A 14,903-nucleotide genomic window follows, 5' to 3' on the forward strand; every position below is an offset into this window, starting at 1 on the left:
ACGATCACAACGCTCCCTTCTGACCCTGGGATGTGGGAATCGGTGTGTTTTGAAAGCAGGTTCCTAAGTCACTTGGGTGCTTTTGAATTTTTGACTCCCCAGGTTTTGTCCCGAGTTTGCTACGGCTGGGTTTTTTTGGGGGGTCGGGGGTGATTTGGGAGCTGGGAGGTCGCTTTCCTCTGTGAGGGGGGGCAGGGCAGGCTCACCTTCCTGAGATCACCTAGCCACAGCTCACCTTATCAGTTCCCTGCCGTCGCTTGGGCCTTGGCGTTCTCGTGCTCATAACAGTGTAGTCTCCCGAGGTCTGAAATGGGTCCGTCTGATTGATGCTGGTCTCCCTGGGACTGGCCTGGCGTGACGGTGCCCACGCTCAGGAGGCTGGCCGTGGAGTTAAGCAGGACTGAACGTCACGTGTGCTCGTCCTTCAAAGCCCCGTCAGGCTGTAGGACTCCATGTCCGCTCTCGGACTTTCTGACGGCTGTCTTGGGGCCTGATCCACAGCCGTTGAAATCTACGAGGGGCTTGCTTTGGCTCAGGGGAGGTACTGAAGGCCACCAGGTATATCGGAGTCTCAAAGTCGGTCTTAAAAGCCGAACATTCCTCCCCTCGCTCCCCGAGATTCCCTTAGCCTGCCCCACCCCCCCAGGAATCGGGTCCCCCCACAAAACGCTGGCATTCTGCTCACGTCCCCAGGTGTCCACGGCTGGGGATAACATGGTCGAGTGCCAGCTGGAGACCCACAACAACAAGATGGTCACCTTCAAGTTTGATGCCGATGGAGACGCGCCCGAGGATATTGCTGATTACATGGTGAGTTTCCCCAGCTGCAGCCCTGCTCTCCTGGGGAGCAGCGACTCTGGGAAACATTCGGGGCTCGTGGGGGAGAATCAGCCGAACACGAGGTGCCAGGGCGACGCCGGGGCCAAAAGGGCTAATGCGATCCTGGGCCGCATAAACCGCGGAATCTCGAATCGGAGCAGAGAGGTTCTTTTACCCCTGGATTTGGCCCTGGTGCGACCGCTGCTGGAATCCTGCATCCAGTTCTGGTGCCCACTGTGACGGGTTGGACCCCCCTTCTGGGATGCCACCTGATATATTGGGGTTCCACTGAGCCCGCCCGAATCAGCTAGGGGATTTCCCAGCACTCAAGTGCAGTTCCTCTCTGCAGAGTACCCCCAAGATAATACTGTCTTGTACTGTAGAGAAAGATCTGCACAGCGCGAGCTCTTAAAAATTCACCCCCTCCCTCGATGTGGAGATAGAGACGCACAGCTTCTTCCCCCCCGCCGTGAATTGCACAAACCGGGTTTTGAAATAAACAGGAAATAAATGTATTGACTACAGGGATAGCAAACAGAACAAAGCAGATTACTGAGCAAATAAAACAAAGCACGCAAGCTAAGCTTAGTACACTCAAAAGAAACAGGTTACAAAATGTAATTCCCTACTTAGCAGGATGCAGCGTTTCTGTAGCTTGGAGTTCCAGGTATTCCCTTTACAGACTAGACTCCGGTCTCAGTCTGGACTCAGCCCTGGCCTTTCCTTCAGCTTAGTTCCTTTGTCTCTTGAATGACTGCGGAAAGTAACTGTTCTTGGGCAGGAAGGCAGCGAGGGGAGAGCGCTGATGACCTTGCCTCCCAGCCTTGAATAGAATTTTGCACAAGGCGGGTACCTTCTGTTTCCCATGCTTGACCTCCCCCTCCTTTTAGAGGAAAATCACTAGACGTTAAGATGGTGTTTAGTACCAGGTGACAGGACCACCTGACCTAGGAGTGTCACAGCAACAGAGATTAGTATCTTCAAAGTCTTATTGTTTCTTCCTACTGGCCCATCAAGGCTGATGGCCGGTTGTCTGGTGGGTGTCTCCCACGCAGGGGCGACTCTATGTATTTTGCTGCCCCAAGCACGGCAGTCAGGCAGCCTTCGGCGGCGTGCCTGCGGGTGGTCCGCTGGTAACGCGGATTCGGCGGCATAGCTGCAGGAGGTCCGCTGGTGCCGCGCCTTCGGCGTACCTGCCCCCGAATTGCCGCCGAAACCGCGGGACCGGCGGACCTCCCGCAGGCATGCTGCCGAAGGCTGCCTGACTGCCGTCCTCACGGCGACCGGCACGCCGCCCCCCGCGGCTTGCCGCCCCAGGCACGCGCTTGGTATGCTGGTGCCTGGACCTGCCCCTGCTCCCACGTACACACACCCTAACTTTAGATACGGAAATGATACAGACATACAAATTGGATAATCACCTTCAGTACATCGTAACCTTTCCAGTGATGCCTTACATGAGCCATCCTGCATAAAACACATCTTAGTTATGCCCGATTCGTATCACAAGTGTATTTCTCTAAAGAATACGGAGCGTCACACCTGCACTTGAAGGTGAATGTGGATAGTCGAGGGTAGGGGGGTCAGAGACGAGCCCTGAGAATGATTCAGGGGTTAGAAAACCTGACTCCAGCTGTTCCATCTGTTTAGCTTTAGAGAAGGGGCCAGGGTGACTTGATCCCGCTCTGTATGGATCCACCTGGGGAACAAATATTAATAACGGGCTCCTTCACCTAGCAGAGAACGCTCTGAGACAGCCCAATGGCAGAGGCTGCAGCTAGACACATTCAGACTGGAAATAACAGTGGGGGAAATGTAACCATCAGAACAACTGATCCCCAGATGTGGTGGATTCTCCATCCCTGACAATCTTCCAGGCAAGATGGGATGTTTGCCGAAAAGATCTGCTCTGGTTGAAGCAGGAATGATCTCGGCGTAGTTCTCGGGATGCAGGAGGTTCAGACTGAATAGTCACAATGGTCCCTTCCGGCCAGGGAAACCACGAATTTTCCTTCCACGCAGACACCCGTACCCCTTGGACTTCCTTTGTGAACGTCTTCCCACCGTCCTGGGCAGCTCAGAGATTGGTCTAGCGCGTTGTGCCGTGGTGCCTGTGAGCTTTGAGGGTCTCACCTGGGCTCTGTGTCACACCTGGGCTTATTTTCCAAGGTGGAGAGTAGATGATCTCGGGAGCGGGTGATGAGGGCCCCACCCTAGGGCCTGGGAGCTGACGGTTCGTTTCGCTAGGGCTTGGTTTCACTACATCTCGCTGATTGTTTTGGCCCGTTCCAAAAAAGCAGGTCAGGACGAATCTGAAAATTATGAAAAATGTCAGCGAATCGACAACATCAGTTTGGGGCGTTGTTAAAGGGCTAGATTCACAAAATTGGGGTGTGTGTGGGGTAGTCGTTGGACTCTGTGGATTCTAGGCAGGTCTTCCATGGTGCTTTGCCTCGCTGTTGGACTCTGTGCATTCTGGGACTTCTCTTGCTGTGCATTGTGGGACCCTGGAGTTCTGAGAGTTGGGAGTCAAACCTAGAAATTCCCACGATTCCTCACCTGCCACGTCAGAGCTGTTCCCTTTTTTGGGCGAGCCAGCACTTTTTCAAACGGCTGTCAGATGGCATTGCTCCCAGTATGAGCTGTTCCTCTCTTTCCTAACATGCTTGGACCAGCAGCGAAATGGGTCAAGGTATTGTCACTGGGCAACTGAGATAGCTAAAGGGGCCAGTTCCCACCTCTCTGCGCAATCGGCTCAGGCTCTCTGCAGACTCAGGCAGACTCGGGGCACGTTATCGAAGATTCCTTTGCAGCAATACGAGCTAGAGACACTTCCTTTTGTAATAAGCGAAAGCTGAAAATCTGCTGAACAATTCGGGTACTTGTCCAGTCCTCTGGCTGTCGAGTCCCACGCTTTGGGAAACGCTGATTGAACTGTTGGGTGTTGGTTCCCCCCAATCAGGTGGAAGATAACTTTGTGCTGGAGAGCGAGAAGGAGAAGTTTGTGGAGGAGCTGAGAGCCATCGTGTGCCAAGCTCAGGAGATCCTCCGAAGCCTGCCAGTGGAAGAGCGAGCATCTGGCAACGATTCCGTTCCCTCCGAGTCCAACAGCAGCCAAGTAAGAACGATGCTTTATCTCGGGCATGTCTTCTCGGCTACGTGGGCACCTCCGAAGCTTCATTGTTTATTGACTTGTCGGTTTTTAATTCAGACAGGGTCGTCCGAGCAAGTTCAGATAAACCCTGCCTCCACTCAGACCGGCAGTAAGTACCTTTAAAGAACCTTGAAACACAGGGGTGTTGGCTTGGCTTTGCGCCCCGGAGAGCTGGATTTAAGGGAGACCTCCCTGGGTTCTCTGTTGAAATGAATCTTATTGACCCTCTGCTTTCTCCTCCCTCCTCCCAAATTTTTTTGAGAGGGGGACATGCTGTCACCGATTCCCAGGCCCTGCTAGCAATTGCAAGATCAACCTGTGTTATTCTGGGGAGAGGTTCATAGTACGGTTTCATGTTTCTCTATTTCGTGCTGTTTCTCTCCGGGGCGCAGAATGACCTTGGGGATTCTGAGGTTAACTCAAGGAGCTCGATTTCTTTAGCTTACCAAAGAGAAGGAGAAGGGGTGGCTTGATCCCAATCTGTAAATATCTACATCCGGAACAGATATTTAATAACGGGCTCTTCCGTCGAGCAGAGGAAGGTCTAACACCATCCAGTGGGTAGAGGTTGAAACCAGACGAAATCAGACCGGAAACGAGGCGCGTTTTAATGTTGAGAGTCATTAACCACTGCAACCATCTCCCGAGGGTCATGGTGGATTCTCCGTCATTGACCCTGGGGAAATCAAGAGGGGATGTTTTCCTAAAAGATCTGCCCTAGGAATTTTTCTGGGGCCGTTCTCCGGCCCGTGCTCTGCAGGGGGCCAGGTGAATGATCACAACGCCCCCTTCCGGCCTCGGAACGTATGAATCTGTGACTCCGTTAATGGAGAAATGTCCTTGTTTTTCACTGTCGTGTATTTCACTGTTTGAATTCACTTCCTCTTAAGTCTGTCCTTCAGCACGGTACAAAACAGCACCGTTGTCCTACACAGCAACCGCACGTGTATTTAAACCAGTCGTCAGGGCGAATTCAGCAAACGACGCTGGCGCCAAGCAAAGCAGTTAGCTTCTCCTCGGCGTCCCCCTGCCCTGCGTACACGAGCCATTCGCTGTGCCCGACCCACGTGGCTGATATTCCAAGGCAGGCGAACCAGACCCACAGTGTGGGAGGCGGAGGGGTGTGCTTTGGCCGGCCGATAAGCTAGGACAGAAACGCACTAGACTTACCTGCTGGTAGGTACAAGTGACGCTTCCCCTTTCGACTTTCCCCAGACGAGTGCGCTCCTCAGTCCTCTCCAGTCGGCCGCTGGCGATTCTGCATCAATCAGACAATAAGGAACAGAGAGGGGCAGACGCCGGCTGTTCCCGGTGAGCAGAGACTTCCACCATGGGTGACGGGAGGTCAGAAAGCAGAGGGAGCCGAACAATTCAGAGCGAAGGCCCGAGTCAAAACCGGCCAGAGGCTTTCTCTTAGCTTTGGCACAAGCCTTTGTAGCCCACGCAGTAGGGCTTCTGTGAAGGGCCCAGGTTTGGATTCTGGTCTCAGCTGGGGTAAGATGGGGCACTGGACAGGGTGGGCCAATGCTCTGAGACAGTCCAGAGAATCCTCCGGCTGCATGCCTGGCCGGTGGGTCTTTCTCCCCTGCTCATGGTCAAACCAAGAGCCAGATTTAGGGTCGGGAAGGAATGGGTCAAGAGCCAGTTGCTCTGAGAAGGGGGAATTGCCCCGAGTGTGACCTTGCCTGAGTCTGCAGAGAGCCTGAGCCAGTTGCTCAGAGAGGGGTGAACTGCTGTTAGTGTCCCTGATAGTCACGCAGCCTGAATCTGCAGAGAACTGGGTCTCTGTGAAGATCCTTCGGCCACAGAAATTCCCAACAGCTCCCTTCACCTTCCAGCCCCTCCCTCTTAGGCCCTTGGCTTGGGGAGACCCCCACAGCTGTCTTTACTGACGATGTGTCTGGGAGGGGCCGAGCGTCTCAGTCGGGGTGTAACGTTTCTCCCCGGCGGTAGTTACAGGTCCGGACAAGGAGAACGCTAAGGAGACGTGTCCCCAGGGTGGGCCATTGGCTGCCGAGAGCCAGGGTCCCAACGCCAGCCCAAAGGACAGCGCGGCACCGGAGTGCCCCGGCTTGAAATCCGAGGGGCTGGAGGAAGGAGACGCAGAGAAGCTAGCGCCTCTCTCTGCCAACGACAGCTGGGCCGGGCCGGAGACGGGAGAGCCCCCTGCCCCACAGCCTGGTGACTGCCCTGTCGGCTTGGCAGTGGTGCCCGCTGGCGAGCCACCCCTCCTGACCGAGGTCCCGGCGTCCGAGCGCCAGTCCCAGCACACTCCACAAGAAGGAGACGCCTCTCCGAGCTCCAAGGCCGGGCAGGCCCAGACGCCCGGCTCAGAACCGGCCCCGCTGCCCCCCTCTGTGCCAGAATCTGACGGCGAGGGGCCACCCAAGATGGATTTTGTCGACAACCGAATCAAAACCCTGGACGAGAAGCTAAGGACGCTGCTCTACCAAGAGCACAGCTACTCCGAGAGCCAGAAGGACACGCAGAGCACGGAGTCCCCACTCTCCTCGGCCGAGGATACGCTGTCTTGTGCCGGGCCGGAAGCGCCAGCCGCCAGCCCCTCCCTGGGAGCGCCAGGGAGCCCGGCGGAGTCCCAGGGGACCGACGCCTCCGAGGGGTCTCCGCTGCCCCCCCCCGAGCCTGCCAGCCAGCCCGCCGGCTCGCCCACGCTGAGCCAGGACCCCGACGTCATCACAGTCGCACCCAGGGAACTCTGTCTGCATGTGAGTATGGGCCGTGGGGGGCCGGCGGGTATGGTACCCGGGACACAACGCTGGCATTGGGGGCTGGGGCCCAGGTGTTCCGACCCCCGGCTGAGATCAGGGCCCCCCCCGTGCCGGGCACCGCGCGGACCCCTCCCCCGGCCGAGAGTGGGGCCCCCCCATGCCGGGGGCCGCACGGACCCCTCCCCCGGCCAAGAGCGGGGGCCTCCGATGCACCAGCCTGTTGGAAAGTCCTTTCGACGCACATGGCGGAGCGACAAGGGGGCCTGGTACGGTTTGGAAAGTTGAGTTGGGGCAGGATGGTGGTTTCTGAGCCCCCTCTCGGTAGTGACCAGACAGCAAGTGTGAAAAATCGGGACGGGGGTGGGGTGGGTAATAGGAGCCTATATAAGAAAAAGACCCAAAAATCAGGACTGTCCCTATAAATCGGGACATCTGGTCACACTACCTCCCGGTGACTCTAGGGCACCCAGCCATTAATTCAGGGAAGTCTGATGCGCGAGGTCCCAGGGGTCCCCTTTGCCTTGCGAAGCTGCAGCTGCCCCGTCCCACTCAGGCGCTGTGGTTTTCTCTTTCCCTCCCCTTTGTCTCTTTCAGGAGCCGTCCCCGGAGCCTTCCTCCCCGCCGAACCCCGAGGCCTGCCCCGCTGCGGTGGCCAGCGTCGGAGCCGTTCATCTGCAGACAGGAGGTGGATATTTTGGCCTAAGCTTTACTTGCCCTAGTCTCAAAAACCCTATTAGCAAGAAATCCTGGACTCGCAAATTAAAAAGCTGGGCATTCAGGCTCCGGCAATCCACCAGCTTTTTCAAGAGATCCAAAGTCCGTCAAGGTAGTGTGCTTAGAGACAGGGATCTACCATAGGTAAAGCATCCGTTCTGATTTCTTTCCCCACCGCGCCCCTTTGTTTCCATCCGCGTCATTTCACCCCGCAGCCGTCGCCACTTTCCTTTTCTCGGGCTCCCCCCCGCTTCCCCCCATTGTTTTCCATTCCACCTAGAAGTGTCAGTCTCGGGCGGGGGCGGGCGGGGGCAAACCGGCTAGCACCGGGGGCGGGGTGTCAGACGCGGTGTCACTCTTGGGAGGCGCGGCCCCCGCGGCCCGGTTCTAACCCGCGATGCCCTCCCTTGTTTCTGCTCTTTTCTTCCCGCTGTGGCGCCCCTCGGCAGCGGAGGCAGAGGAGACGAGGACAGAGGGGCCTGCCGAGCAGGCCGGGCAGAACGAAGCCAGTGGGAGATGGAGATCGGCTTCGGTGTCCTATCAGCGAGGCCGCTTCCAGGTGGGCCTTGCCAGCCATTGCCTGGCTCCTTCCCCATGCCCCTGGCTCTAGCCAGCCGGACCCTGCTCTCCTCCCAGAGCCAGGGAGAGAACCCAGGAGTCCTGGCTCCCAGCCCCCCCGGCTCTAACCACTAGCCCCCACTCCCCTCCCAGAGCTGGGGAGAGAACCCAGGCATCCTGGCTCCCAGATCCCCTGCTCTAACCACCAGCCCCCAGTCCCCTCCCAGAGCCGGGGAGAGAACCCAGGAGTCCTGGCTCCCAGATCCCCTGGTCTAACCACCAGCCCCCACTCCCCTCCCAGAGCTGGGGAGAGAACCCAGGAGTCCTGACTCCCAGCCCCTCCCATCACCTCTAGGCATGACCTCTTCATGGCCGGGGCCTGCCCTTCCCAGCTAACGCTGTCCATCCCTGTGCGTCCCAGGTCACCGCCGTGCCGCAGCAGCCAGTTCCCCGCGCAGCAGACGCCGGGCCTGACGCAGCTGGGGCGGAGGAGCGTCAGACGGACGATCCAGGCACCCCCCCGCCGGGAGAGTCAGTCCCATGGGCCAGCCCGGCCTGCGAGACAGACACCTCTTCCCTCACCCCGGAGCGGGAGCCGGAGGAGCTGTCGGCCACGGGGAGTAGCACGGAGCCGTGGGCCGAGGGGCCCGTCCGGAGGCAGCCCAGCTCCGATAGCGAGCTGGGCCCCGAGGAGTCGGGGGAGACCCTGGGGTCCGGCAGGGAGCGGCGCCCCCTGGCGCCCGAGGACCGCACCTGCCACGGGGCCAAGCGCCGCAGCTCCCTCTTCCTCTCGGCCTCCTCGCCCATGAGCAGCGACGACGAGTCCGAGCTCGAGGACGAGGACCTGAAGGTGGAGCTGCAGCGGCTGCGGGAGAAGTAAGGGGGCCGTGTCCGGCCCTGGCCAGCCCAACCCTCTTCCCACAACCTGCAGCAGGACCAGGGCTCTCCTCGCCCAGGGTTTCTCCTGCCACACGTCCAGCCCGCGGCTGGGGGCGGGGTGGCCTGGCCCCCCCGAGCAGCGGGGCTTGGGCTGGAAGTACAGGGCAGCTGCTTGCCCAGGCAGGGTCACGGAGCGATCGGCGCAGGCTCTTTGCAGACTCGGGCCAGTCCTGCTTTGTCCTTTCAGAGCCAGCCGGGAGCGTGTTGTCAGGACCCTTCGCTGTTCTTCCTTGAATGCCTAGAGTCAGGATTGGGGTCCCGCTGGGCCGGGCAGGTGCCGCACCTAGAGAGGGGCAAGAGCTCAGTCTAAATATGCTAGACAGACCAGGGGAAACAGAGGCATAGGCCGGGGAAGTGGCAGAGCCAAGAAAAGAACCCAGGAGTCCTGGCTCCCAGCCCCTCCCAGCTCTAACCACTAGACCCCACTCCCCTCCCAGAGCTGGGGGAGAACCCCGGAGTCCTGACTCCTGCTTGCCTGGATCTAAGCACTAGACTCCACTCCGCTCCCAGAGCCGGGGAGAGAACCCAGGAGTCCTGGCTCCCAGCCCCCCAGCTCTAACCACTAGATCCCACTCCGCTCCCAGAGCCAGGGAGAGAACCCCGGAGTCCTGACTCCTGCCTGCCTGGATCTAAGCACTAGACTCCACTCCACTCCCAGAGCTGGGGAGAGAACCCAGGTCCCCCTCACGGAGCAGCGCCAGTCCCGCTGGGTTTGGGGGTGCCGTGCTGACGGCTTTTCCTGCCCCACAGACACGTCCAGGAGGTGGTGACGCTCCAGGCCCAGCAGAGCCGGGAGCTGCAGGAGCTGTACAAACGCCTGCATGCCCTCAAAGACAGCAAGCCCGAGCTGTCGGAGCTGTCCCTGCAGCCCGCCTCCCCCCGCCGGCCTCGCTCCTTCAAAAGCAAACTGCGCGTCCGGCCACAGGTCCTGACGCACGCCGAGAACTGTATCGTCGCCACCGGTAAGCCAGGAAACGAGCCCCGGCCAGCGTGGGGCTGCCCCCATCCCTTCTGGCCTCCCGGGGGGGATCGCAAGGGACTGGGCGTTGCACGGGGGAGCTAGAAGGGGAGCGGCCAGAGATGAGTCTTGGGGATGAGCTGAGGGTTGAAACCGGGCTTTAGCGTGAGAGACTCCGGGAGCTCGGTCCCTCTGGCTCGATGCCGCCTGCGTGGGAAACAAAGACAGCTTACGGGCTCTTCGGTGGAGCAGGCGAACGTCTCCCGCAGGCCAGGGCTGGAAGTTGAAGCAGCCAAACCTATGAACAGTGGCCCCCGGCTCCTAGCGAGGTGCATGGATTTCAGAGCAGATCGTCCGTCCCAGGGGCTCTCAACCGTTCCAGACGCCCGGCCCCCACTCAGGAGGCTGATCTGGCTTGTGTCCCCCCACGTTTCAACTCGCTTCAAATCGACTTGCTTCCAAAATCAGACCCAGAAATACCCAAGCGTCCCAGCCGCAGCCGAGGTTCACATCTGTACCATGGCGCTATAAAATAGCCCCCGGGATAGAACTGTTGCCCTGCCGGGTCAGGGTGACCAAGGCCTTGTCCGGGTGATGTTAGCGGGTACTGGCTCCACTAGCGCTTTTCATGGAGCCTATCGTAAAACCAGGCAAATCTCGAGATGAGTTGATGGACCCCTGGAAGCCCTCTGAGTACCCCCAGGGGGACGCGTAGCCCTGGCTGAGAACCGACCCAGGCCAGGGGCTGACCCCTTAGGAAAACGGCCCACCTGGACTGAAAAGCGCCCAGCGCTGGGGAACGTGCCGCGCCCCGTGGGGAATTGTTCCAGTGGTTAACGACTCTCACCCGTAACGACGTACGCCCGATGTAATCTGCCAGCGTTTACAGAGGAAGCTGGTATCCGTATCCCCATTTTACAGCTGGACAAACAGGGACAGAAAGGCCGTGGCTTGCCCAAGGTCACCCCAGCAGGGCTTTGGATGGAGTGGGGGGGTGGGGACGATTGACCCCCCAGATTAAGCTGTAGCCCAGGGTTGGTGGCGTGCAGGAGGTGACGGGTTGGAAAGCGAGAGGGTTACGTCTTGATTTTTAACTCCCTCCCTCCCATACGCACAGAGTGCTGCTGCACGACCACCGCCGCCTCCATGATTGACTATCAGCTGAGCATCCAGGCCCGCCTGCTGCATCAGAGCTGCGCCCCAGGGGAGCCCAGCCCAGGTACCTCTGCGCCCCTTAGCCAGTTCCCACGCTAAGGAGTAAAGCGCCAGATTAGGATTTGGGAGACCTGGGTTCTGTTCCCGGCTCCTCAGATGAGTCACTCGGCCCTGCCCTGTGAAACTGGGGTGACGATACTGGCGCCCCTTTGTAAAGCACGTTGAGACGCTTTGTGTGAGCTAGGCGCCCTTATGAAGAGACCCTGCTAGCCTGGCCCGGGGGAAATTTCCTCTAGCTGGCGGGTTGGTCTGTCCGTCCGATTTACTCCTCTGGCCCCTCTTGGGTCTGCGTAATCGACTTCTCTGGCCACAATTGGTTCTGTCTGTCTAACCCACTTCTCAGAGCCCCGTTGGTTCGGGCTCGGGGACGCGTCTGGGCCCTGCCCCCTGCCTTGGGGCTGCCCCGCCAGTCTCCCAGGCGGGGCGTTGGATGCTGCGGTCTGGCCCCTGCCCAGCCCTGCGAGTTCCGCCTGGCACCGAGCCCAGAGGCATTAACTGAAAGTGGGGCTGAGCTGCTGTTTGAGTATGAGAGACCCCAGGACCCTGCCGTGGCAGCACTGATCACCTGAGCCGGGCGCTGTACAGTATCTATTAGGTGTACTACGGTACCTCCTAGGCGCCCCAGCCACGGCCCGGGACCCCACTGCGCCAGGCGCTGTACAGTATCTATTAGGTATAATACGGTACCTCCTAGGCACCCCAGCCACGGCCCGGGACCCCACCGCGCCGGGCGCTGTACAAACCCACAACAAAAAAAACCCCTGCCCCCGCAGAGCTTCCCGTCTGAGCGCTAGGGCCCTCGCTATTGCCCTCGCTTTCTCGTGGAAGGCGCCCAGATACTGTGGGGATGGGCGTCAGCATCAAACTCTTGGGTGGCTGGATGGGGATGCGAGGGATGGATAAAGGGGTTGGGGGGGTGTGTGGGGGGATGGAAGAGGTGTCGGGGGGATGGATGGAGGAATCATAGAATATCAGGGTTGGAAGGGACCTCAGGAGGTATCTAATCCAACTCCCTGCTCAAAGCAGGGCCAATCCCCAGACAGATTTTTGCCCCAGTTCCCTAAATGACCCCCTCAGGGATTGAACTCACAGCCTTGGGTTTAGCAGGCTAATGCTCAAACCACTGAGCCATCCCTCCCTCCTGGGGACGCGGACGGACGGAGGGGCGCGGGTGGGGACGGACAGAGGATGCCGATGGGGACGCGGACGGACGGACGGGTGGATCCCAGATTCCCGCCCCGCCCCGCCTCACTGGCTGGCCCCAGTCTCCAGGCAGCGTGAAGGCCAAGTACTCAGCCGGCGGCTAGTCGGGGCCGTGGGCTCGCCGTGGGTGTCGCTGCCGTGGCCAGCAGGGGGAGCTGTGTGCGCCCTGCCCCTCGCCCCCCTGACTCCCCCCCGCCCCTCTCCCCGACAGAGCAGCTGTGCGTCGTCAGCGGCGCCGCCTCCTGCCAGCAGTCCCCGGCCAGCAAGAAGGGGATGTTCACCGACGACCTGCACAAGCTGGTGGACGACTGGACTAAGGAGGCCGTCGGGAACGCGCTCCTGAAACCCAGCCTGAACCAGATCAAACAGAACCAGCACCGGCTGGACGGGGACAGCTGGAGCAAAGCCTGTGAGGTGAGGGGGGGCTGGGGCCAGGACGCCTGGGTTCTCTCCCTGGTTCTGGGAAGGGGAGTGGGGGGGCTGGTGGGTTAGAGCACGGGGGGCTGGGAGCCAGGACTCCTGGGTTCTCTCCCCGGCTCTGGAAGGGGAGTGGAGGCTGGTGGGTTAGAGCAGGGGGGGCTGGGAGCCAGGACTCCTGGGTTCTCTCCCCGGCTCTGGGAGGGGAGTGGAGGCTGGTGGGTTAGAGCATGGGGGGCTGGGAGCCAGGACTCCTGGGTTCTCTCTCCGGCTCTGGGAGGGGAGTGGAGGCTGGTGGGTTAGAGCAGGGGGGGCTGGGAGCCAGGACTCCTGGGTTTCTCCCCGGCTCTGGAAGGGGAGTGGAGGCTGGTGGGTTAGACCAGCGGGGTCTGGGAGCCCGGACTCCTGGGTTCTCTCCCCGGCGCTGTGGGGGGAGCGGGGTTGGAATTTGCTGACCCATCTGACTGCTCTCTCTCCCCCTCCCCTTTCAGAACACGTCGGCGTCGGTGGGCTACAGCTCCACCTGGATTTCCTCCCTCTCCCAGATCCGCGGGACTGTGCCGGCCTCCTTGCCCCCTGGCCTGGCCCTCCCGGCTTTCCCCGGCGTCCTGCCGCCCTACGGAGTGCCCCACGCCTGCCAGTACAATGCCATGGCAGGGGCGGCGTACCCAGTGCAGTGGGGGGGCATTTCGGGGATGGCTCCGCAGTCGGTGGTCGTCCCCTCCCCGCCCGTTGGACCCTTCCAGCCAGGGGGCAGCATGCTGGGATTCCCGGCCTCCCCAGTCCCTAACCCAGCTACCATCCCGCCTGGTCCCAAATGAAGCCGGAGCAGGGAGCTGGAGGCAAAACTCCCCCGTCGTGGCCTGCAAACCGTGTGGAGATGCCCAGTCTGCCAGCGGAGGCGATTTGGCTCGGCTAACAATGGCTTGTGGCACGGTTCCTGTCCTCCCGGAATACTTGATTTGATTTGCATTTTGTAACCAGCTTTGGAGAGCTCGGCTCCTGCGTCTCATGCCCCCGAGACGTGATGGCTTCGAAAAGAAACCTCCGTTTCACCCCTCTCTGGCGGAGAAGCTGTCCGCCTGCATCTTCTCAATGGCCGACGTGACGGTGGGGAGGAGTTTCTGATTTGGTTTTTAAGTTAGTTGATGGAAAAAGTGCTCCTAGAACTCACGTCGGTTTGAGCCGCGGCTGGGAAGTTTAGAAAGAAAAAATGTTTTGCTCAGTGCAGCTAGGTTCTGCCGAGTTCTAAAGCGCCTCCTTCCAAGCGTGAGCCAGGGGGATTGGGGTTTCCTTGATCTCACCGATACTGTCGCTGGGTCGGGAACATCCTTGACCAATTCAGGGCAGCTCCGTGCAAAGCCAGCAGCTGAGAGCTGCTTGGGGTGTTGTGTGTTTCCTGTTGAAATGAGCTCTGGTTTGGTTATTCTTGCAGAGTGGGGGGAGGTGCTGGGAGGGGGCTATTTTAAATCTCTTCCAATCTCAGTCACCCCATCTGGGACACAGATTTGGAGGTGCAAAATTAGACACTGACACAGGGCTGTGCGCACCTCAGTGCTGCAGTGAATTGGGCCCTACCCAAACCCTGTGCTTTTCCAGCCGCCCTCGTTTTGAAAAGCCAGCCTTTCGGAAGCACTGGCTCCCAATGTTTTTCTGTCTTAGGCGCATTTGAAAATACTGCCTCAAGGCCCATTTTCGAAAGGGACTTTTCTGGATTTTCAAAGGTAGAAGCAGTTTAGCGGCTTAACTCATTGAATTCAATTGAATTTAGCAGCCTAACCTGCTTTGTGACTGTGCCGGTAGGCACCTGTTTGCATCTTTACGCTCCTAAATACCCTTGAAAATCAGCTCCTATGTCTCTTTTGAAAATGGCACTTCTGAAAATTTCATCCGTCATCCTGGCTTTGATCTAATAGCTCATATCTGGCCCCTTTTGGGCTCTGAACTATTAAGCCCAGGAACCCGAACAACATCGGGGTCCCGCACACACTCGACTTCGCTGTATGATTTGGAGAACATTCGAAGCCGCTCACTTTCAGTGGGTTTGTTTCTTTTTACTATTCTTTCCCTTTGCAGCCGGCCTCCGAGGCCGGGGGTTGTAGACTAGCACGTCCCGATTGCCGCCCTGCTGTGGCTATGCTAGGAGGGAGCTTTCACAGCAAGAGACTAGTTGAGGCTAATGGAGATTTTGGTTTAC

General features: G+C 59.3%; 1 protein-coding gene across 1 annotated transcript in view; it reads left to right on the forward strand.

Moving 5' to 3' along the window:
* Positions 1–14,071, forward strand: part of WNK3 (WNK lysine deficient protein kinase 3) — a 39,000-nt gene extending 24,929 nt beyond the window's left edge. Inside the window, exons 13-24 of the mRNA XM_029913328.1 lie at positions 694–810; positions 3,782–3,937; positions 4,031–4,082; positions 5,189–5,284; positions 5,927–6,699; positions 7,297–7,387; positions 7,866–7,975; positions 8,396–8,850; positions 9,664–9,875; positions 10,989–11,090; positions 12,501–12,703; positions 13,198–14,071. Coding sequence (XP_029769188.1) covers positions 694–810; positions 3,782–3,937; positions 4,031–4,082; positions 5,189–5,284; positions 5,927–6,699; positions 7,297–7,387; positions 7,866–7,975; positions 8,396–8,850; positions 9,664–9,875; positions 10,989–11,090; positions 12,501–12,703; positions 13,198–13,527 — 2,697 coding nt within the window. The 3' untranslated portion in view covers positions 13,528–14,071. The remainder of the gene's footprint in view (positions 1–693; positions 811–3,781; positions 3,938–4,030; positions 4,083–5,188; positions 5,285–5,926; positions 6,700–7,296; positions 7,388–7,865; positions 7,976–8,395; positions 8,851–9,663; positions 9,876–10,988; positions 11,091–12,500; positions 12,704–13,197) is intronic.
* Positions 14,072–14,903: the final 832 nt, after the last annotated feature.

Source organism: Terrapene carolina, unplaced genomic scaffold, assembly GCF_002925995.2.
Source record: "Terrapene carolina triunguis isolate 2854851 unplaced genomic scaffold, T_m_triunguis-2.0 Scaffold588, whole genome shotgun sequence".
Taxonomy (NCBI): Eukaryota; Metazoa; Chordata; order Testudines; family Emydidae; genus Terrapene; species Terrapene triunguis.